The sequence below is a fragment of the Muscardinus avellanarius genome (assembly GCF_963383645.1).
Source record: "Muscardinus avellanarius genome assembly, chromosome: 21".
NCBI lineage: Eukaryota > Metazoa > Chordata > Mammalia > Rodentia > Gliridae > Muscardinus > Muscardinus avellanarius.
Window position 1 is genome coordinate 4760603 of NC_137807.1, and position 23682 is coordinate 4784284.

The 23682-nt window shown below is 48.7% G+C and overlaps 1 protein-coding gene across 1 annotated transcript in view; it reads left to right on the forward strand.

Annotated features, from left to right (window-relative positions):
- The window catches only part of TMEM132C (transmembrane protein 132C), a gene marked incomplete at both ends in the record, with an annotated part of 267928 nt that overhangs the window by 163311 nt on the left and 80935 nt on the right, over positions 1 to 23682 (forward strand). The window contains one exon of the mRNA XM_080717639.1: positions 22080 to 22229. Within this exon, the coding sequence (XP_080573765.1) occupies positions 22080 to 22229 (150 nt within the window). The remainder of the gene's footprint in view (positions 1 to 22079; positions 22230 to 23682) is intronic.

Genomic DNA, 23682 nt, shown 5'->3' on the forward strand with positions numbered 1-23682 from the left:
AGCCCGGCAAGATGAGCAAGCGCTCCTAGAAGCAGGTTTTTGAGGTTGAAAGGGATTCCCAAGACCCCACGAATTTCCCTCTGCATAATCGCGCCATAAATGTTGGGGAATGGATCGATCGTGTGCGGGGAACTTGAGGGTCACGATTATCCACGAGGAAGGTGGCCGTCCACGTGGACACCAAGTGTTAGCGCGCACAGGTAATAGCTCCTGATTTGTAGACACCTGCTAACGATGAACCGTGCAGCGTGTCAGTAACTCTGACGGCCTGGACCATCCTCTGTGTGTGTCTGTTTGTGGTTTGTGTATGTTGTTGGAGATCGAACCCAGAGACATCCTACCTCCGAGCTATACTCCCAGCCCTATTTTTTCTTTTCATTTGGGAACAGGGTCTCACTAAGTTACTGAGGCTCTCATTAAACTGCTGAAACTGGCTTCGAACCTGAGAGCCTCCTGTCTCAGCTTCCCAGGTACTAAGATTACAGGCCTGTGACACCATGCCCAGCTCCGGGCTCTCCTTGATAGCACTGCTTGGTGCACTGATGAGCCATCTGAGGAAACTCACCGGCCCACATGACCCTCCAATGGAGACCTAAGGACTATTTCTCCAATTAACAGTGGATGCAGGGGAGACATAGAGAGGTCAGCGTCCTGCTCCCTGGATGCCCTGGAGTGGAGCTGCTGCCCCTAGCTCTCTCCACCTAGAATGTCAGGATGGCTTGGTAATATCTCAGAGTGCAGCCTGGATGTGAGTTCCACGGGGCCTCCTGTTAAGGGATTGTTCAGAACCGCCACCTCCCCCTCCCCACCACCTCTAGATCTCCCCTTGCTCCGGGGTCCGTCCTCAGGAGCAGCTGTGCCGCCTTCCGGCTCTGACAGCCCCCGCGTATCCGCCTGCTGCTGCGACCCTGCAACCCTCCTTTTTGCCTCTACTATCAGGCCAGGACTCGGAGGGGCAGGCGCACCTTCAAGGCTGGGTGGGGGAAGAGTCTGGCCTCCGTCCCGTGGCCCTGGCTGGCTGATTCCCCAGTCTTCAGATGGTTTTGCCCAAAGCCTGGTGCTACACTCAAAGATGTCCCTCTGCCTCATTTGTTTATTTTGCAGCCAATGTTTATGCCAGGACATTCCTGTGCAAATGTATTCCCAATTAAAATGCCGGTTCTCTCGCAATTCCTGAGATGGGGCTTTGGGGCTTTCTAAAATACTTTCCAGGCACTTTTTTTTTTTTTTTGGTCTGGGTACTAGGAATTCAACCCCAAGGGCATACCACCTCTGAGCTATACCCCTAGCCCTTTTTTTATTTTGAAAAAGGGTCTCGTCAAGTTGCCGAGGGTCTCACTAAGTTGCCGAGGTTGTCTTGGAGCCCGTGATCCTCTTGTCTCAGCCTCCAAGAGCTAGGATCCCAGGCATGCAGCGCTATGCTCAGCTGGCTACATTTTTTAATCCATTCCTCTGTAGACCAACTCCTAGATCAGTTCCATAATTTGTGCATTGTGAATTGTGCCACTGTGAATGTGGATATGCATGTATTACTATAGTTTTCTGACTTTAATTCTTTCAGAAAGATACCCAGGAGTGAAGGGCAGCTCTTTTTATATTACTCTTTTCTCTTTCTTTGAGATCTCTGGTTCTTTTTCTTTTTTTAATGAACAACATAAACAACTACTTATACAACCTCCCTGGACCAACCAAGAGGTGACCAGGAAAGGGACACTTTGCCTGTTGGTCAACACCATCAAAGACCTTGGACCCACAAAGTTGGTGACCAGCTTTTCCCAGAGGGAGGATTTTTCTGTTGTTTTAAAAATAAATGGGGTGTGGTGGTGCCTGCCTGTAATCCCATTATTTGGGAGGCTGAGACAGGAGGATTGCAAGGTTCGAGGCCAGTCTCAGCAACTTAGTAAGGCCCTGTTTCAAAATATAAACAAATAAAATAGCCAGGCGTGGTGGCGTTCTTTTGTAATCCCAACATTAGGGAGACAAAGACTGAATGACCGCAGTTCAGGACAGCCTCGGCTAGTTAGTGAGGCCCTTCGCGACTCAGTGAGACCCTGTCTAAAAACTAAAATGACCAAAAAAACTAGGGCTGAAGGCGTGCTTTGGAGGTACAGTACCCTTGGGTTCCATCTCCAGTACCACAAAAATAAATTTTATAAATATATGTATATATAAATTATATATATATACACACAAATAAAATAGGAATGGATGTAGAGCTCAGAACTAGAATGCCCCTGAGGTTCTGTCTCCATTACCACAAAAAGTAGATAAATAAATAATTAGTTTTGCTTGTCTTTAGATGCTGGGTTTTTTTCCAGGCTACTGTCTTCCGAGCTCTCTCCCGGCCGGGCCTTCCAGTTCCCATCTCAGGCCCTGCATTTTGTAGTTGTGACAGCCTCTTGTCTAGAAAGCATTTCGCATATTTTCTCATGGTTGGCAGCTCACACGGAGCTCCCTGGCTTTGCTCCGGCCTCAGATGGATGTGAACCCAGTAAACCGCGGTCCCCACCAAGTTGCCAGAGGGGGAGTGAGCCAAAATTATCTCGCTTTCCGTGGAGGTCTCCCCCAAGCAGGATCCAGGGGCTTGGCACACGGTCAGATGCTGAGGCGGGAGGCGCATTGGCCGGCGTCTGTGCGCGCTGGGCATCCCTCTCCTGGCAACGGCTAAGGGGATCCTGCCGCCAGCATTCTGGCCTCGCCAGTATTCCCTTCTGAGCCAGAAAAGGCTTGCGACTCGGTGCTCTGTCCCCTCGGACCCATCTGGTCTGCCCCGCATTCCAGGGGCTCCACGTGGGGAGTCTGCAGGCCGAAGGTCGCGCCTTTCCAGGCCCTGCTGAAGAGAGCTCTCCTTTAACACAGGGGCGGCCTGGAGGGCGTATGCCTCGTGAACAAAGCACACACGCAAGGCTGGCCAGGGGCTTCTGCGGTGAATGGATGTGGTGACAGAGGGCTCCAGGCTCCGCCACACTCTGCATGCCCTCCTGGAAGAAGTCTCTGCTGCACGTCCAAAGCCTCGACCGCAGACTCCGGTGCTAGCCTCAAATTGCAGATATTTATTTGCAAAGCATATTCTCCAAGCCTGGGGTGCGCCAGGAAGCTGATATTCCCCTGCTGGACTGAGAAATCAGTCTACCTCGACATTAGGAACCCAGAGGCCGGGCGTGGTGGCGCACGCCTGTAAGTCCCAGTACTTGGGAGGCTGAGACAGGAGGATCGCAGGTTTAAGGGCAGCCTCAGCAACCGAACAAGACCCTATTTCAAAACAAAATAAGAAGTAAGAAAAGGGTTGGGCCAGCCTCACTTCCCAACACCCACCCCAAGTGCGGAGGGTTGCTTGAGCAGGGCTGGCTGGGATGCAGGCACCTTACAGGCCCACGCGGGTGGCATTCAAGGAAAAGTAATGGCCTAGCCACTTTGTTTGTGCTTTCTTTGCAGCTGAAAGTATCTTTGAGCGCTGGGCGTGGTGGCGCACGCTTGTGATCCCAGCATTCGGGAGGCTGAGACAGGAGGACCGCGGTTCGCGGACAGCCTCGGCTACTTAGTGAGGCCCTTTGCAACTCAGTGAGACCCTGTTTCAAAATAAAGAATAGAAAATAGAGCCGGGCGTGGTGGCGCACGCTTGTAATCCCCGCGCTTGGGAGGCAGAGACAGGAGGATCGCGCAGGTTCGAAGCCAGCCGTGCGCTGGCTTAGGAGACCCTGTTTCCAGAATGAAAATGGAAAAATAGGTCTGGGAGTGTAGCCCCGAGGTTGAAGGGCTTCCAGGAATCCCAGTACCACCAAAAAAAAAAAAAAAAAAAAAAGAATAGAAAATAGGGCAAGGGGTGTAGCTCAGAGGTCAAATGCCCCTGGGTTCCATCCCTAGACCCTCAAAAAAAAAAAAAAATCTTTGAGTTGGGTGCTGCAATCCCAGCACTTAGAAGTCTGAGAGACAGGAGGATCGCAGGTTCAAGGCCCACCTCAGCAACTTAGCAAGACCTTCAGGGTGTATTATTTCGAGTCACCCCTCCATGCCAGTCTGGTATGGAGCTGTACCTATCCTCTGTATTTCTATCTTTTAATAAACTTCTTTAAATCTTAAAAAAAAGACCTTCAGCAACTTAGTAAGACCTTATCCCCCAAAATAAGAACTAGAATAGAGCTGGGGATATAGCTCAAAGTAGAGTTTAATGCCTAGTATCTAAATAAAAGGGAGAAAGCAATAGGGATACCAAAGAGTCTTCAGATGATGGAAGAGAAACGTCAGTGGAGCCAGGGAGGTGTCTGAGGGAAGAGGTGGGGAGAGGGAGGGCCAGTGAGGATAGCCATTCTATCAACAGTATGTGAATATGTGAGAACACCAATGTCCATCTCGAGACCCTGTGTGCGGGAGGAAAGTGGGGAAGGACCCAGGGGAAAGCCCACCAAGTGCTGTGAGCGTATGAACTGTGCTATGATGCGAGGCTATGATGCACCAATGAAAAGTATTAAAAGAGCCGGGCGTGGTGGAGCACGAGGGTAATCCCAGCATTCGGGAGGCTGAGGCAGGAGGATCGCAGTTCTCAGACAGCCTCAGCTACTTAGTGAGGCCCTTTGCAACTCAGTGAAGCCCTGTTTCGAAATAAAGAATTAAAAAATATCAGGCTGGGGCTGTAGCTCAGAGGTAGAATGCCCCTGGGTTCCATCCCCAGTACCTCAAAAAGAAAAAATATATATATAAAAGAGTCAGGTGTGGTGATTCACGCTTGTAATCCCAGTACTTGAGAGGCTGAGGCAGGAGAATCGCAAGTTCATGGCCAGCCTCAGCGACTTAGGCCCTCCACAACTTAGCAAGATCCTGTTTCAAAATAAAAAGAATAAAAAAAATAGAAACTGGGCATAATGGTGCACACTTGTAATCCCAGTATTCAGGAGGCTGAGACAGGAGTATTGCAGTTTAAGGCCAGCTTCAGCTACTGGAATTTTGCAACTCAGTGAGACTCTGTTTCGAAATAAAGAATTAAAAAAAAAAAAACCATCAGGCTGGGGCCGTACCTTGGAGGTAGAATGCCCCTGAGTTCCATCCCCAGTACTGCAGAAAAAAAAAAAAAAAAAACAGGGCTGAGAGTGTAGCTCGGAGGTAGAATGCCACTGACTTCAATCCCTGGTACTACCAAAAATAAGTAAGTATAAAAGAAAGAAAAAAGACAACCCATGAAAACATTAAGATAGCCACAAAAAGCCTCAAAAACGATTCAGATTTTTCACGGCATCTTTAGCCTAAGAACCAAACACTGGAAACAGCTGGAAGAAGAGTCTAGTTAGTCAAATAATGAGCATAAACTATGGGATGTTTTACTGGTGGCGCGCTCCCCACCACAGAAGGGCAGCGCACCGATGACTCTTGGGTGTGTCACACTGAGTGACATTCCCCATGAGCCAACGAGGACTTGCTTCGTGGTTCTGTGTGTGAGATGCTCGGTAACTGGCAGTTTAATCCGTGGTGAGAAGTGATTCGGCATCTTGGATGCCTGCGGGGGTCTGGGCCAGGGGAGACAGTGGAGCCACAGGAACGCTTAGACCGCCAGTTCAGATCCGCACCTTGGTCGACGTTCAGGTCCCACAGATGGATGTAAAGGGCCATTGCTACCACATAGGCGTTCCATCCTTTGTGAATCTTATCCCAAAGGAATGAGAACCTCCCCCCCAAAAGATTGATTTCAGTCCCGCTGGAAAGGTCCCCAGGAGTGGCATCGCTGGATCCCATGGTGGGCCCATTTCCAGAGTTCTGAGGAGCCTCCACGCTCATCTCCGTAGCGGCTGTGCTCGTTTGCAATTCCCGCCCCCAGGGTAGAGGAGTACTCACCTCCCCCTCGTTCTTGCCAAAATTTATTGTTGCTGACTTCATTCTGATTGGAGTTAGGTCGGATCTCAGTGTAGTTCTGATTCGCTTCTCTCTCCCCGGTAGCTAACGGTCTTGGGCGTCTCTTGCCCACATTCACCAGCTGTGTTTCTTCTCTTGCGAGGGGTCTATTTGGTTCAATTTCTCACTTCACAATTCACAGGTAGCCAAACTATGGGACCAGCCTAGGTGTCCAACAGCAGACGAATGGATTGCCAAATTGTGGGGTGTGCGCACAGTGGAAATCTACTCAGCAACAAAGATGGACGAGAGAGTGCAACAAAAGGGACGGACTTGGAGAGCATCATACGAAGCGAGATTAGCCCGTCACAGAAAGCGGAGGGGCCTGTGTTTCTTCTCATGTGCAGAAGCAAGGGAGTCATCAGGATACCAGAGGGACTCCAGAAAACGGAGGAAAAAAATCCTAGTGGAGCCGGGAGGAGGTCTAGGGGAAGGGGGAAGAGGGAGGATGGAGGAAGGAATCGCTTCCATTGAGATTATATACATGTGTGAGAACGCCGATGTCAGTCTCAAAACACTGCGTGGGGAAGGGGTAAACGGGGTGGGAGTTGGGGGAAAGCCGTGCCTGTCACTCTCACTGGGGCTTACGTTATGAGGTGACACTATAATGTGCCAGTAAAAGTACGTTTAAAAGGATTAAGCTAATTATTTGCATGCTGAAGATTTTGAGGGTGGACTGTATACTTTGACACTTTTGAAATGCACACAACAAGACTGTTGGATGGACGGACAGATGATTAGGTGCGGTACAGGGAGCATGGTGTGCTGGTAATTATAGGATCCAGGTGGCAGGTCTATGGGTGCTCGCCACACAATTCTCTGTATGTTGGGGCTTTCCATAATAAACTTATTAGGGGGGAGGGTCACCCATGTAGGCACTGCAGAAATGACTGGTGACGTTCTTCTTGTGTGACCCAGCAGGTGTATCTTCCCAGTGATGAAAGCAGATTTTGTTGTTGTTGTTTTTATTTTTGTGTCTTTGAGATTCTCCGTGGTAGGAGAGATTGAACCCCAGCACCCCTGAGCTACACTCCCTCCCCACCTTTTTTGTATTTTATTTGAAACAGCACCTCACTAAGTTGATGGTGGCCTCGCTAAGTTGCCGAGCCTTTCCTTGAAGCTCCGATCCTCCTGTCTCGGCCTCCCAAGTCCTGGGATTACAGGCGTGCGACACCACGCCTGGCTGAAGACAGTTTTATGGAAACGAGATTTGGACGGAGACGTTTAAAGGAGCCGGGAAGGAGCTTTACTCCTCGGGGCTGGACTATTTATACAAAACTTGCTCTGCCGCCAGGGTAGGATGCCCCAGACACGCTCAAAAGACAACTATGTCAGCTACCCGGTGAGCTTCGCCTCAAAGTCCTAACAGCCCTGCAAGCCAGCCACCTCGGGGTTACAGTGGATGGAAAGTCCCAGCCAGGAGCATTGAAATTCAGGTACCAGAATTCCTCACCTTCAGAGGAGCACGGGTAAACGACAGCCTTTCTCTTTTTATTAGAATCAACATCTTTCATGGCGCAAACAAATGGGTAGAGGAGGCTCTAGGGCCCGCCCTGCCCTTTCCAGACCCCTGGTGGATTAGGCTTGTATTTTCTGGGCCAGTGATTTATTTGTGCAGAAAATGAAATAATGTGCTGGCAATTAATGAGATGAAAAGGGACACACCTGGTGTATATTCCAAGAGTCTTTTGTTGAACCAGGATGGTTTTGCGGTGACATCCCGAGTCTTGCCGGCCGTCACGAGAACAGCAGAGGAGCTTGGGGGTGTCTGCACCACGCAGGTGCCCTCCTGCACCTCCCAGTCTGCACCCCAGTAGCTGAGGACCTGCACAGTAGGGAAAGAGAAGCCAGACACAGGAAGAAACCTCTGCGGCTGCAGGCTGCCCCTCCTAAAACCAGATCTCTCTCTTCACCAGACTTGAAAAGGCATTATGATTGTCATTCGATCTTGCCAAAAGTATGCGAGATCTTTCATAATTTCTTTCAAAGCATTACTCCTTTTTGGAGGTGTATGAGGGATTGAACCTGGGGGCATTCTACCTCTGAACTACAGCCCCAGCTATATTTTACTTATTTTTATTTTTTATTGGTACATTGCAGTCATACATCTTACTGGGGTACAAGATGGCAGAGGTACACACGCACACATCACTCATTTAGCCCCTCCCCGATTCCCACCCCATCCCGTCCTCTCCCTCCTTCTCATGATTGGCTTCGTCACTGGCTTTGATATGCTTGTGAATGTCCATCAGGTACATCAGGGGATTTTTCTCTTCCCTCTTCCGTCCCCCTCGGTTGGGTCGCCTTATGTGCTCACCTGTGGTTTCTCCTTCCTCGCCTAGAGTTTCTCCTGTGACCCTTTTTCTCCCTGGCTTCTGCATATCCGGTAGAAAGAGCATCCCGTCTTTTACTTTCCGTGACTGAGTAATCTCAGTTAGCGTAATTCAGTTCCATCCGTTTCCCCACAAATGATGTAATTTTCGTTCTTTTTTTTTCATACAAAAAAAAACTACATTTTTAAATTTTGGTTTATAACAAAGAGCTTTGTGAAGAAACAGAACTTAGAGTGGCGCCGAACCAGCCAAGTATTTGTAGTGTAGATATTAAAGTCTAACCTCTAAAGCAAGATTCAGCGTATTGAATGTAAATACTATTCAAACAGAAGCACTGGGACAGAGTCCCACGAGGTTCTGAGAGGCTCACTACTTTCAGAGACTGTCCTCAAACCTGCGATCCTCCTGTCTCGGCCTCCCAACCACTGGCAATCTAGGTGTGTGCCACCACATCCAGCTTGATTACACCTTTGAAGTAACCGTGTGTGTGTGTGTGTGTGTGTGTGTGTGTGTGTGTGTGTAGCCTTGGGATTTCAGAGACCAGAGGGTCAAGAGTCACTGATGTACACTCCAGTGTAGACACTTTCTAACTTCCTAATTTTCTGAGCCACTTCTCTGTGTATCCTGTGGGATTAATGGCTCCTCCCCTGCAGCGCATCCAAGGTTTAAATATATATTTGGAGACTTTACCAAAGTGCGTGTCATGGAGCGTGGAGAATGTTCAGTGTCGGACGATTATATATAGTGTTCCAATTCCACACACAACGCCAGGATGTTTGGTCTCCTAGAGCAGGGGTTAAACACAAAAGGCACAGTGCTTCATATGACGTGTAGGATTCCATTTCCCCCCCGATGAGTATGCCGGGGCATGAGCCACAGCCACGCCCGTACTTCTCCCGCTCCTTTTCCCTTAACCGCGGCTGCGCCCTCCGTTTCAGTCCCTGTTCCCTACCAAAGTGGCAACCGTATTTTATTGTCTGAACTGGAAATTTCTCAGAGTGAAAGGACGGCTTAATAGCTGGGGCTGGGATGTAGCTCAGTGGCAAAGCGCCTGCCTTGCAGGTATAATGTTCTGGGTTCGATTCCCAGTTCAAAAATGACCCAAAAAGACCCTCAAAAAAAATAATAAGCTTAGAAGCCATGATCCCAGGATGACAGGTGGGAATTAGCACCGTCCTGAGCCACCACGATCTGCTTCTCCTGAGTTTCATCCGAGCTCCTCTTTAGCAAGAAGAATATTTGTCTCATCTCAGCATCTCCTTCCCCGCATCCCGGGAAGTGAGCTCCCTTCATAGGGTGCACTTTTACTTTATTTTATTTATTTACTTACTTATTGTCTGGGTACTGGGATTTGAACCCATGGTATTCTACCTGGTGGGAGCTACACCCCCAGCCCTTTCTTTTTCTTTTCTTTTTCTTTCTTTTATTTTATTGAGACAGAGTTTCTCGAGGTTGCCGAGAGTCTCACTGTGTTGCTGAAGCTGTTCTCGATTCTGAAATCCTCCTATTTCAGCCTCCCAAGTACTGGGGTTGCAGGCGTGTGCCAACAAACAGGGTCCTGGGACCTTTTAAGGTCAAAGAAATTGTTCCCAGAAGTCTGCAGACTGAACCCGCCTTGTTGGCCAAAATTTTCTCTCCTGCCTGAGTCTAAACCAACCATTGGTCAGGGAAATGGAATTACAACTTTACTGGAGTCTCGTCAAGATTCTTTCCCAGAGCTGGGGCTCGGGACCAACCACCCTTGAGGTACTCGGCCACCTCAAATGTGAGCAAAATGTCCAAGAAAAAAGTAAAAAGAAACGGAATGATCTAGCAATTCTGTGTCTAGGCATATAGCGAGAGGAATTAAAAGAGAGACTGGAAAGGGGAATCATATGACCGTGTTCTTAACACAATTTGTAATAGCCAAAAGGTGGAAGCAGCCCAGCAGATAAATGGATAAGCAAAATGTGGTCCATCTTTGCAATGGAATACCATGCAGCCATAAAAAAGAGCAAAGTGCAGACATATGCTATGAAATATGGCTGCACCTTGAGGGCATTACACTAAATAAAATAGGCCTGTCCCAAAGAAAAAAGATTCCAATTATAGGTAGTACATTCAGAAAAGCGGAGAGTAGACCATTGATAGTCAGGGGTCAGAAGCAAAAAAGAAAAAAAGAGTTAGTGTTCTGTGGGTGCAAAGCTTCAATTTTGCGTGTTGAAAAAGTTTTCAAGATGGATAATGGTCAGGGTTGTACAATAATGTGCTGTGCTTGATGCTACTTGTCTGCGCATTTAAGAGTGGCTCCGGGCCAGAGCTGAAGCTGCATCATCCAGAGCTTGCAGAGTTTGCAGAGTTCCCTGGGCTTAATCCTCAGCACCACACACCAGCAACATTTAGCTACTAAATTTTAAGTACCTTTTACCACATTCTTTTTCCAAAGGAAATTGGTTTCCTCTCTGGGCTCATCAGAAGAGCAAAACTCCATCAGAGCTGGATTCAGGAGTTCCAGAGGTACCATCAGGAATCTCCATCTCTCTCCACTTCTCTGGAAAGTCCCACAGGGTAGACCAGATGCCTCCAGCACCCTTGACTCATGGCTTCCAGCCTAACAATACTTGAAAAGGGACATTCCTTTCTGTTCCCATGTCAGAGAAATGTCTCTAGCCATGCTAGAATTATGCTACAGTCCTGAGCCAGTTGCTGTGGCCCAGGAAGCGGGGCGGGGGGTGTATTTGCAAGAGTCACAATCTCTCTTACATGAAACAACATAAAATGAGTCCCTGGAATAAAGGGGGTTTCTGTTGCTAGAAGAGAGGGGAGGGTCATTACATAGTCAAAAGCAACTGAGTTCTAATTTGTGAATAACCTTTTGGGAAAACATAGGGACTCTATCAGTCAATGGTCACTGCTGTCATCCCAAACAACTGACCAAGCAACTTAGAAAGAAGACTGATTCGCTCACAGTCTTTGGAGATTTAAGGTTCAGTCCATGCCAGGCTGGGTCTGCAGAGTTCAGTATGTCAGCAGGAAGCAGAAAGAGGGAGAGAGCAAGGGCCCTGCTCTCACATCAGGCCAGCAAACTAGAGGATTCAGAGACGCAAGCACAGTCCCTCGGCTCGCACCCCCAGGGGCCCAGCTTCTCCAGCCACACCCCACCTGCCTAGGTCCCCACCTAGGAAATCCATTACAATGGGTTTATCCACTGATGAGATTACAACCCACATGGCTTAATTATATAAACTCTGAGCATTAACACATGAGTTCCTCAGGGGACATTCTACATCGAACTATAACAGGGCTGTGTACAGTGCAATCCTAGTCCCCACGTGACAGTATGCCCCCGGCAGTGTGTGCAAAACATTATCTCCCGAGACACAAGTACTACCTCTCCACGTGGCGGTCCTGAGAGCCATCCCTGTGTATACATGGCTTTTCCACAGAGAGCCCTCCCCCACTGGCTCCAGCCCTAAATAGCTTACATCCACCCTGTCATTTACTAAGGCTCCAGATATTATTTCTTTTCTTATTCACCTTTTCCTTGGACCGAGGATATTATTCTAACTCTAGAAGGAAAACTCCAGGGTAGAATCCATCACAAAAAGGAGTTAGAAACAGTCATTTGTGAACTGGGGGAAAACAAGCAGCTCATTAAATCCCAGTGGCTCAAGGCAGGGTTGTGGGAGGAATATTCTTCCTGGGCAGGCTGGGGGTTGGGGTCCTTCTCCTTTTTCTTCTTCCCTACAGAAAGGGGTGCTTATCCAAGCAACGGAATTCCTCGCCAGGAGCATGTAAGGTTATAAACACAGTGGGCTGAACTGCCCTCCTAGCCAAGAAATGCAAGCTGTCAAGATGCCCAGTGGAAACCTTTGTGCTCCGGCTTCTCCCGGAGAGCTCTGAGAATACAGGAATGCCATTCCTTATGGTGTGGGACGAATGTGCCCTTTCTAATTACCACCTATTGTCACCACGATCACAACTTGATCTGGAGGAAGCTGCCCATGGTAGCTAGTAAGACCAGCCCTGCGAGAATCGGTTCAATACCAGTTAGTAGCCACCCTACTGCTAGTGGAAGTGTGCCAGGTGAGACGGAGGGTGAGCCTTCCCTAAGCCATCCGGGGCCAAGCAGGCCTGATCTGATTCCAGTCTCTCTTCCTGGTCCGTTTACAATTCCCATCCTGGACCAGGAGATGCAGAGGGAAGCCTTCTAAGTGTGCTCCAAGGACTAAGTCACACAGAGGGACATTCTTTGCCATTGTATATACCCATCCCTCTTTTATTTTGTCTTTTATTCTTTCCTGATTTGGACAGTGGTCAAATAATACAGTGCTAAGAACTCTGGCTACTCTCCCAAGAGAAAACCAAAGGGCATCATGGAGCTGTCCACAGCACTGGCCAAATCCAAACACCTTGGCTTTCTGTTTTCCAGATAACTAGAGCTAAATCTCTCTCTCTCTCTCTCTCTCTCTCTCTCTCTCTCTCTCTCTCTCTCTCTCCCTCCCTCCCTCCCTCCCTCCCTCCCTCCCTCTCCTGAGGATTGAACCCAGAGACATTCTTCCTCCAAGCTATACCCTCATCCCTATTTTATTTCTTATTTTTAAACAGGGTTTCACTAAATTGCTGAGGGTCTTGATAAATTTCTGAGACTGACCTCCTGTCTTAGCCTCCCCAATACTGGGATTACAAGCATTTCAATCAGTCAGAGTCTATCTGTCTGTCTGTCTGTCTGTGTCTCTATCTCTTTCTTTCTCTCTTTCCACCCCAAACACTGAGGACTGAACCCAGGGGTACTCTACCTGAGCTACATCCCCAGCCCTTTATTTTTTTTATTGTGAATCAAGGTCTTGCTAAGTTCCTGAGGCTGTCCTCAAACCTGCAATGCTCCTGTCTCAGCCTCTCAAATGCTGGGATTGCAGGTGCTCACTGTCATCATTTCAGCTTCTAAATGTCTTTCTTAAGCCCTCCTGGAGCTGACTTTCTGAAGCCCAGAGCACAACTAGTCAATGGCAGCATGTGCTCAAATGTACCCTGTCAATGACAACCCATAGGGTCACTCAATTTTTGCATACGTCCCCCTAGCATATATAATTTCTGCACTGCAAGAATCAGGTATGAGAATTCTGGATCCACCCTTCTTTCTAGCTGTAGGTGACATCTCAATATGTCCTCTACATGTGCCTATCAGGCAGCCATGGGGTCCTATGGAACCGCCTGCAGGATGCCAGGAGCCCCTGAGGTGCCCGAGGTGCCGCAGGACCATAGCAAATGTTGGCCCTTGTTTACACAGCAGGGGACCATGTAAACATGGCCCCATCTTAAAAGAACTCAGCTCAAGCAAGTCAAGCTTTATGCAACCACTTTTTAATTTTTATTTTCTGGTGCTGGGGATTGAACCAGAGGCATTCTGCCTCCCAAGTATACCCCCAGTCCTTTTTATTTTTATCTGAAGGGAATCCTGTAGATTGCTGAGGGCCTTGCTAAGTTGCTGGAGCTAACCTCAAATCTGCAGTCCTCCTGTCTCAACCTCCCAAGTGCTGCGATTATAGGCGTGCACCATCACATTCAGTAGGCACCACCTTCCGTAGGCCACTCTGCTGAAAGCAGTCTCACCCAAGCACCAGCGCTCCTTAGAGGCACCCAGGACTGATTTCTGGAGTTTGGGAGTGAGGTCAAAGGGCACTTCCCGGGCAGGTAAATGTTTGTTGAGGTCGGTCAAGAAACAGTTCATAAGTGCCAGCCATGTGCCGGGAGCTGTTCTGGGTCCTGAAAGTTCTGCAGTGGACAAAGGACGTCCTTTGTCTTTGTCCTTTGGGGCTGCTGTAACTGGAAGGCTGACCAGCGGCAGGACTTTCTTGGCTTGAGTTCCAGAGGCTGGAAGTCCAAGATCAGGGCACCAGCAGATTTGTGTCGAGCAAGGCTGCTTCCTGATTTGTGAACCTGCCTTCTTTACATGGTAGGAGAGAAGAGAGCACTCCAGGGTCTCATAAATAAGGCCACTAATCTCACCCACAGGAACTCCAGCCTCAGAACTTCATCACCTCCTGTCTTAGTCAACATTCTCTTTGCTATAGCCCAATAAACCTGACCACGCAACTTAGAAGTAGAAAGATGTGTTTGCTCACAATTTTTTGGAGATCTTGGAGTTCAGTCCCTGTGAAGCTGGGGTGTAGAGCTGGACCTCAGACCATTGGTAGCGGGAGGCAGAGAGAGAGGGAGAGCACACAGGCTCTGCTCCTCACGTCAAGGAGGCCAGGAGCAAGAACAAGCAAGAGGATGATCAGGGCCCATGTGTAATCCTGAAGGCCACACCCCAGGGACCCACCTCCAGCCACACCCTGCCAACCTAGGGTCTCACCCTAGTATCTTCATTATAGTGGATGTCTGTGCTCATGAGATTTCAACCCTCATGACCCAGCTACACCAACTCCAAACACCAGTTTGGTGCAACTAAAGGAGCCCTGGGAAGTTTGTGCAAATGGTGGAAGCCAGATAGGTATAATCCCAGTACTTAGGAGGCTGAGATAGGAGGATTGCAGATTCAAGGCCAGATTCAGCCTCAGCAACTTAAGGAAACTTAAGGAAACTTAAGAAAACTTAAGGAAACATAGGGGAGAGCCTGATTCAAAAGAAAGAGGGGTGAGGGTGTAGCATGGAAGTAGAAAGATCTGGGTTTGATTCCCAGGAAAACAGTGAGGAGGAGAAGGACGGAGAGGAGGAGAGAGAGGGGGGGAAGAGGAGAAGGAGGAGGAAGAATAAACACAGAAGGAGGAGATAGAAGAGATGGAGAAGGATGAAGAGGAGGAGAGAGAGGGGGGGAAGAGGAGAAGGAAGAGGAGAAGGAGGAGGAGGAATAAACACAGAAGGAGGAGATAGAAGAGATGAAGAAGGAGGTAGAAGAGGAGGATATGAAGGAGGAGGAGGAAGAGGAAGAGGAGGAGGAGGAGGAGGAGGAGGAAGAGGAAGAGGAGGAGGAGGAGGAGGGGCAACATTGTAAGTCTCTATGTTCTCAAGTGTACCCCAATATGGTAAGAACAGATAATGAATGGATCCCTGGGGCACTGGGGGTCAAGAACATGGCGGGCACCTGTGCTAGCCAGCCTGTCTTCGGGAGTTATTTCAGAAGACTTCACTTCCTTGCTGGGAGAGCAATAGCGCAGAGACCAGAGGCTCCTTCAGGGGTGAGTTAGTAGGTCGCCCTCATCAAGTATTAATGCACCAGCTGCGGCAGGGCATTCTTCTCCCTCCGAAGCTCCTCCGAGCCCGGCCGGCACATCCCCCAAGGAAGCCTCGGGCACCTGTTGGAAGTTACTTAAGGAGCCATTATGAACCTGATGGATGGGCTCTTGCGCCCTTCTTGGTGTTTATTATTAATACATTCTTTTGCGCCCGTGGCTCTTGACCAAAGAGCACTCTGCTTACCTATCACTGTTTGTAGTGGTGTGTGTTTGTGTGTGTGCGCGTGTGCGTGTGTGTACACTCTGGGATGATTATCTCACAGTCCCGTGAGCAGCATTTGCAGCCAGCACTTGCTGAGGACCATCCGTCCCTTTCCTAATGAGTCAGAAGAGCTGAGCTGCTATGACCCAGAAGGCAGACCGTGTGGTCAGCCACCAGCTGTGGCTTTCTCCCTGTGTGAACCTGAGTGTGTCTCTTGACCTATCTGTGCCCTTTCTTTTTCTTTTCTTTCCTCTCATCCGCTTAGAAGAGCAGCGTGGCAGTGGGATCTACTCAATAGCCTTGTTAGTAGATGAGGAACAGAACACTGCGGGGAGCCTGGCTGCTCTTAGAAAGCCATAAATGTTAGGTGCCGCTGCTGGCATTGCTGCCGGTAGACGTGACCACAGTCACAGCACAGCCTTAACTCTGGGCCACGTTCCTGCTGCCACGAGCGCCCAGGTGCAGGGCCACGGCAAGGCTGGTTTTGTTGTTGTTATTTGTTTTGTTGTTTTTTTCTCTGTGTTGTCATCTCCGGGATTTGGTGTCCTTGTCCATCTCAGTCTCTGTGATGAAGCCCCCCTGGACCACGGCATGAGCCATCCTCCCGACGACTTCTGCTCCCATAATTAAATTAGTGCTGCGCTAGGATGCTGAAATAGAGAAGGCGAGACTGTAAAAGCGTTTTACTGTCTGCCTGTGTAGGAGCACTGCATCAGGAGCTCAGAGCAGCAGCTGCTTGGGGTGTGGGGAGCAGTCTAGTGGCATCCTGCTAACTAGATGGTGGCTTCTGCTCACCGATATTGATTCGCTGGGCTCCGCTTGCCCCACCTTTGAGAAGAGCTTTTGTTGTTGTTATTGGTTTTTTTTTGGGGGGGGGATACTGGGATTTAAACCCAGGGGCATTCTACCTCTGAGTTACACCCCCAACACTTTCCTTTTTTTATTTTTACTTTTGTTTTGATACAGGGCCTTTCTAGGTTACCGAGGGTCTCACTACATGGCTGAGTCTGTCCTTGAACCTCCGATTCCTCCTGTCTCAGCCGCCCAAGGACTGGGATTACAAGCATGCCTGGCCTGAGAAGTTTCTTGGCTTCAGTACTGCTGGTATGTAGAGTCAGATAATTATTTTGCATAGACGTGGGGCTGTCCTGTACATTGCATTTGGAAACATCCCAACCTCTGTCCCCCAAATGCTGTCATCGCTCCACCGCCTAGTCATGACAGCTAAAATGTATCCGGACACTTCCATGTGTCTCCAGAGGCAAATGCCCCGTGTGGAAAGCCCTCCCTGGTGGTGCCGGGGCAGGTGATCTGAAGCAGGGTATGATGGGGACCCCTGTGACACACACCGTGAAGAGCTTTGCATTCAGGGCCAGATGGACAGATCTCCTGGCTCAGGCCAAACTGGGTTCGACTGACAGAATCCAGCAGGGACTTCAGTTTCAAAGCTAAAGATTTGCTTTGTACTTGACCCTTTCTAGAACGGGGTATCTTCTGGAAGCCACTCCGAATGGGCCCGCGCAGCATGCCCAAGCACCCAGCACTGGTGCACGGTACCACAGTCTCGCAGGGATAGTTTAGCTAGAAACATTTTGGTGCCGGTTGACCCAATCTGGAGTCAGAGCAGGTGCAATGGGAAACACAAGCACTGTTCTAAACACTCTTGCCTACCCAGAGAAGCTTCTTTAAGCTCTCCTGAATCTGACAGCAGTTTAGGGGAGATACCAAGGATAGAAGAAGAAATTCAATGACAACTCAACATCTAGAATGTGGTTGTTCTATCACACAAGTGATTTGGCAAATCAAAAATATCAATCTGAGCCGGGTGTGGTGGGCACGTTTGTCATCCCTGCACCTGGGAGGCGGAGACAGGAGGATCGCGCAGGTTCGGAGCCAGCCGCACTGGCTTAAGAGACCCTGTTTCAAAAAAAAAAAAAAGTATAAAGTGGGTCTGGGAGTGTAGCCTGGAGGTAGAAGGGCTTCCAGGAACCCCAGTACCATATATATGTGTGTGTGTGTGTGTGTGTGTATGTATCTGCCAGGTATGGTGGTGCACGCTTGTCATCCCAGCATTTGGGAGGCTGAGACAGGAGGATTAAGGTTCGAGGACAGCCTCAGGTACTTAGTGAGGCCCTCTGCAACTCACTGAGACTCTGGTTCAAAATAAAGAATAAAAAACAGGGCTGGGACGTAGCTCAAAGGTAGAACGCCCCTGGGTTCCATCCCCAGACCCACACACACAAAAAAATCTTAACCTGGAGCACACCACTGGATTCTGCTGATTAGCATCAATCGTCCAAAAGAGAAAAGAACAGGTGTGCGGGGAGGTGGGAGAGCGTTCGGGGCACTAGGTGGACGTCAAGTCCCGGTGTCCGTCTTACGTGACCATCCTCTGCGCTAAAGTTTGCTCCGGGCGAGGTGTGTGCGGCCCATTGCTGGGATCAGAAAAGCAAAGGGGAAAAAGGAAGTTTAAAGTCGCTGTGGCTACTAGGAAGCTTTGCTTCTCAGCTCCAGCCTTCCCTCTGAGGTCTGACGAGCTGCTCATAAAAGGTGGCCCTCGGCGCCCAAGAGTGAAAAGCGTGTGAGGCAGTAACAGGTAATGGCCAGCAGGGGTCAGTGTTGGATAAGCTAAGTGGGAAGTGGACCGGCCTCCCCACCGGAGCAGGTGAGGGTCTCTTGTCCAGGTGGCCTGGGCGCGGCTGCCAAGGATTCATAACGGAGCTAGATGGTCTATGAGCAGGGAAGAGCTGGGTCTCGGCAGCGTCATGCGCAGGTGTACACACGTGGACAGGTGCATGCGCACAGGTGCACACACACACACACTTCTTTTGAGAAATTGCAGGATGGTCCTTGGACCCTTTTCTTGTAGTCTTGAAACTAGTCTGTGCCTCCTTATTTTCTGCATTCTTCATTTCAGTCGACATAACCAGAAAATCTGCCCTACCCAGCAGTGTAGGGGAGCTCAAAGAGGGAGCCGGGGTGCTGGCTCGGCAGAGGACACTGCCCCCGGTTTCCCTGCTGGCCCCAGCTCGGGAAGTCGCCAGCAGAAGAGGCCGAGTGTGTTCACGGGGCTCCTGGAGGAAGGAAGGGGAGATGGAAACCAGCCTACACTGCTGAGAGGGAGCCGGGCGTTTTCAAAATTTTTACTACCTGGGGCCCGACGATGGCTCTGTGCTCCTGTGATTTGAAAGTGTCTATACCGAGCTCCATTTATGAAAAGAAACTGTGTTTTTAAGTTATATGCACACGGTGCTTGCCAGAGTATGACATGCATACCAGTTGTAAGAAAATGTTATTTTTATGACATCCACAAACACCTTAGTCTTTCTGCCAGATACTCATTTCAGTGCACATTTAGGAAAAAAAAAGTTTGTTTTTCACTGTTGCATATATACAACCATTTATAGTTCTCTTTGGAAATAAATTTCCTACAGGACACAAAGAGGTTAGCTAATATAAAGAAACAAGTATCAGCCCAGTGTGGTGGCACATGACTCTAAGCCCAGTACTTGGGAGGCTGAGACAGGAGGATCGCAGGTTTGTAGCCAGCCTCTGTAACTCAGTGAACCCTCCACAACTTAGTGAGCCCCTGCTTCAAAATAAAAAATAAAACAGTGCCGGGCGTGGTGGCGCACGCTTGTCATCCCAGCACTCGGGAGGCTGAGACCTGGAGGATGGCGGTTCGCGGACAGCCTCAGCTGCTTAGTGAGGCCCTCTGCAACTCAGTGAGACCCTGTTTCAAAATAAGGAACAAAAAATAGGGCAGGGGGTGTAGCTCGGAGGTTGAATGCCCCTGGGTTCCATCCCCAGACCCTCAAAAAATAAATAAATAAATAAATAAATAAATAAATAAATAATATAAAATAAAATAGGGCTGACGGTATAGCTCAGAGGTAGGATGCCCCTGGGTTCAGTCTCCAGTAACACACACGCGCACACACGCATGCACACACACACGATATCAAATCGCCGTAATGATAAAGAATGTGTGTGGACATCCCAACAGTCTGAGGGCGGACCTGGAGCAGCTAAATTTTAGTAAATCCAGGTGGATGCTCTCCGTACCCACGTCTTACCTATAACACGCGCATCAGCTCGGGGTGCCGAGGATGACTTACCGAGCTCTTAGTAGTAACAATGACGCCTCTGGCGTTCTGTTAACATATACACCCCAGTCCCACGGGTTTCATTGCTTTTTCTATTTTATTTTTTATAAGGATGCCACTAAGTTGTTGAAGATCCTCCTGTCTCAGCCACCCCAGCACCAGGATTACAGCGTGCACCACTCTGCCTGGCCCGATCCAGTGTTTCAAAATGCTAGCAAGCACTACCCCTCCTGAGCTCTGGAGGACACCTCTGCCGGGTGCGGGCGTGAGCTCAGGAGTCTCCTGGCCTGCGTGGAAGCAAACATCAGCGTCTCAGCCTCCGGCGCAGCAGGCAGCAGCGCTGTGACCTGGGAGCGGGAGGTTTTCCTGTTGCAGAGCCCAGAGCTCCACTGCTACAGAGCCCAGGACTGACAGGTGGCGCTCCATGGGCCGTGGCCTGCTGCTTCTCCCTGTAAATGGCTGAGCTTCCTGGCCGCTGCCTCTGGGGCCAGGCAGGCGGGGCTGGACGGCTTTAAAGTAACTTGCAAGTTCCAGTCCTTTGGTGACTGTATCATTTGGCAAAGCTGCTGTACCTGGGTTCAATCCCGGGTACCAGCCGGGCATGGTGGCTCATGCCTGTAATCTCAGCGCTTGGGAGGGTGAGACAGGAGGACCGAAGGTTCAAGGATGGCCTGAGCAGTGCAGTCAGACCCTCAGCAACCTAGCGAGACCCTGTTTCCGATAAATAAATAAATAAATAAACAAATAAATAAATAAATAGGGGCTGGGGCTATAGCTCTATGGCAAAGTTCAATTCCTAATACCACCAAAAAATTTTAAAAAATTTAAAAGCAGAGGAAATGCCATCTGAATAGGGCCTGTGTCTGAGTAAATAGTATTATGCCAACATATTCGGTGACTTCGACAATGAGCCGTTCTCATGCACAGTGTTGTCACTGGGGAACGTGCACAAAGAAATCTGGGGGGTTTGTTTGTTTGTGATTGGTTGGGTTGGTTGTATTTGGCAGCTTCTTGTTAATCTTAGACTATTCAACAAATTTGGAAGCAAAAATTTATTTAAAAATAACATAGCTACATTCTTCCTTTCGCTACTCAGAAGCAAAGTTCTTTGCTCTTCTGGCATTTAAAGCCATATCACTAAATGGCATTCTCATGTGATGTTTTCCTTCCCTTCCTTCCTTCCTTCCTATATTAAACCTAGGAGCATTCTACCTCTGAGCTACACCCCAGCACTATTTTACTTTTATTTTAAACAGGGTCTCACTAGGTTGCTGAGAGTCGCACTGCTTGCCGAGGCTGGCCTCAAACCTGTGATCCTCCTGTCTCAGCTTCTCCAGTACTGGGATTGCAGGTATGTGCCACCACGCCTGGCTTCTTTTCTTTTTACTTTTTTGAGTTTTAGGCAAATCTACAAATTTTCCACTATGGAGGGTAAAACTATGCACCCCTTTCTATCTTGTATAAATCTCCTCCCTTCTATCTCCTCTTCCTTCCAAGGTAATAACCATGTTTTGTCTAGATTAGTATTCAGTGTTTAAGTTCTTACAAGTATACATGTGAATCAGAGTAGAGCCAAGCATTAAATTATGATTACCTTTTCTTTGTGCATGATTTCTGATCTTCAGAATTAAAACTGGGTTGATTTCATTCTTTTCCTTGATTTTTGTATATTTAGCTCTATTCACCCCCAGATTATCCTCTAGTTGAATAAATCTGCTCGAAAAACAGTGGCTCACGTTGTATGTATTAGGAAAGCCTCCGTAGGAATCTTCCCCATGCCTGGGGCTCTGCAGTATCCCAGGACCGACTGCTCAACATGACCCGGCGCCTTCTACCTCTGCTGCATCTCGGTTCCCTTCTGCCGTGACTTCCTTCTGGCTTAGCTCTCTGTTTGGATGGCACACATCCCCAACTAATTCAGAGCAGGAGTGTAAGAAGTAAAGCTTTTGAAAATTCCCATGCATAGAAACGCTGGGCGCATAATTGGGCTGGGTATAAAATTCCAGGTTGGCAACTGCTTCCACCGAGAACATTCAAGACATTCCCTGTCTCTTCTAGGCTGCATGCGGCTGGGATGAGCTCGGAATCCACTCGGTTGCTCGGTCCCTTTTCTCTCTGGAGCAGTGCAGAATTTGCTTCTGTGCGCCCCATGTTCTGAGGTGCATGACTGTGCAGCTTGGCGGGCACCTGTTCTCTCTCTTTTTCAAGGTGCTGACCACCCAGTGTGAGCTCTTCCGGTCTGAAAGCACGTGCCCTTCCATTTTGGAAAAGCTTGGTGGAGCTGGTGCCCTCGGGAAGGCCACGCCTAATGCTGACTTTCTCTACCATCTCCATCCCGCAGAGCCAAGGTGAAGAAGGGCGTGAATGTCCTAGGTGTGCAGACCAGCGAGCCACGGCAGTGGGAGGTCAAGCAGGAGGTGGGGAACAGCAGCGGGAAACACGCCACCACCACGGTGGCCTGCCAGCGCCTGGGTCCCAGCGCACCAAACAGGTAAGCGCCCCGCTCCCCATCCTGCATCCACCCCGGGGCCCACTTCTCAGGGCTGAGCCTCCCCACATCGTCCCAGGAGGCTGTCACAACGTGATGTTCCTGCACAGAGGGTTAGATTGAGTCTTCAGTGAGAAGGAACTTAAAGGAAGGAGGTGACAAGCAGTGGCAATAAGACTCTGCTATGTGAGGTGTGTGGGTCATTCTTTAAAAATAATCGCGTGCTGATTACAAAGCCAGCAAAGACTCACTCTGGAACATTTGGGAAACAGGGTTACGTAAGGGAAAGAGAAGCAAATTATATGCCAGTGTCTCAACTACCCAAGGATAACTCGCTGCTAAGTGGTCCGTTTCCTCCTCCTGCATAGATAAACTCCATCCTATGCATGTAGTAGATGTACAGTAGCTTGATTTGTTTTACAAATTGTAATTATAATGCACCAGCAGATTTTCAAGATGCTTTCACTTACATTGGGAACATTTTTTCCTGTCTTGTTTTTTCTCTTAAAAACAATTTTAATGACCCAGGAGTGGTGACACCTGCTTATAATCCCAGTACTTGGGAGGCTGACACAGGAGGATCACAGGTTTGAGGACAGCCTCAGTAAGTAGTGAAACTCTTAGAAACCCAGCCAAACCCTAATTCCAAACAAAAATAAAACCAGGCTGGGGGTGTAGCTCAGAGGTAGAATGCACCTGGGTTCAATCCCCAGTAACACACACACACACACACACACACACACACACACACACTGTTAATGGCTTCATATTACTTAATTATATATTTAACATAATGTAAATAAACACATTTTATTTTTTAACACTTAGGGTTTTGTATAAGTTTTATTCTCTTAGATGATGCTGAACACTAAACGACCCTCCACAAAAATTGGAGAGAGCAAAGCAAGGTGGCCTTTCTTCTTTTCGTGAGGAATAGTATGATTTATTTTATCATCATAACTGAGGAGTTTTGGTCCTCATTATAATAGCGCTAGCTGAAGACACTGCCTTTATCTCTGTGAGATGAATGAAAACCACACGGACACAGAATGACAGTGTTCAGTGTGAATTTAAACATCTCATTAAAAATAAATCCACACTGATAATTTGAGGTTTTTAAGTGAGTAGCTCTTATACATTCTGTATGTTAGTTGGGGTAAGGTTGCTTAATGATGAGAGTAATAATAGCATCTCTTTATTATTAAAAGAAAAACAACTCCAACCAGGCATGGTGGTGCACGCTTGTCATCCCAGCACTTGGGAGGCTGAGACGGAAGGATCGCAGTTTGAGGCCAGCCTCAGCTCCTTAGCGAGGTCCTCCGCAACTCAGTGAGACTCTTGTTTCAAGATAAAGAATAAAAAATAGGGCTGGGGTGTAGCTCAGAGGTAGAATGCCCCTGGGTTCTATCCCTAGACCCGCAAAAAAAAAAAAAAAAAAAAAATCCAAATTTAGTAT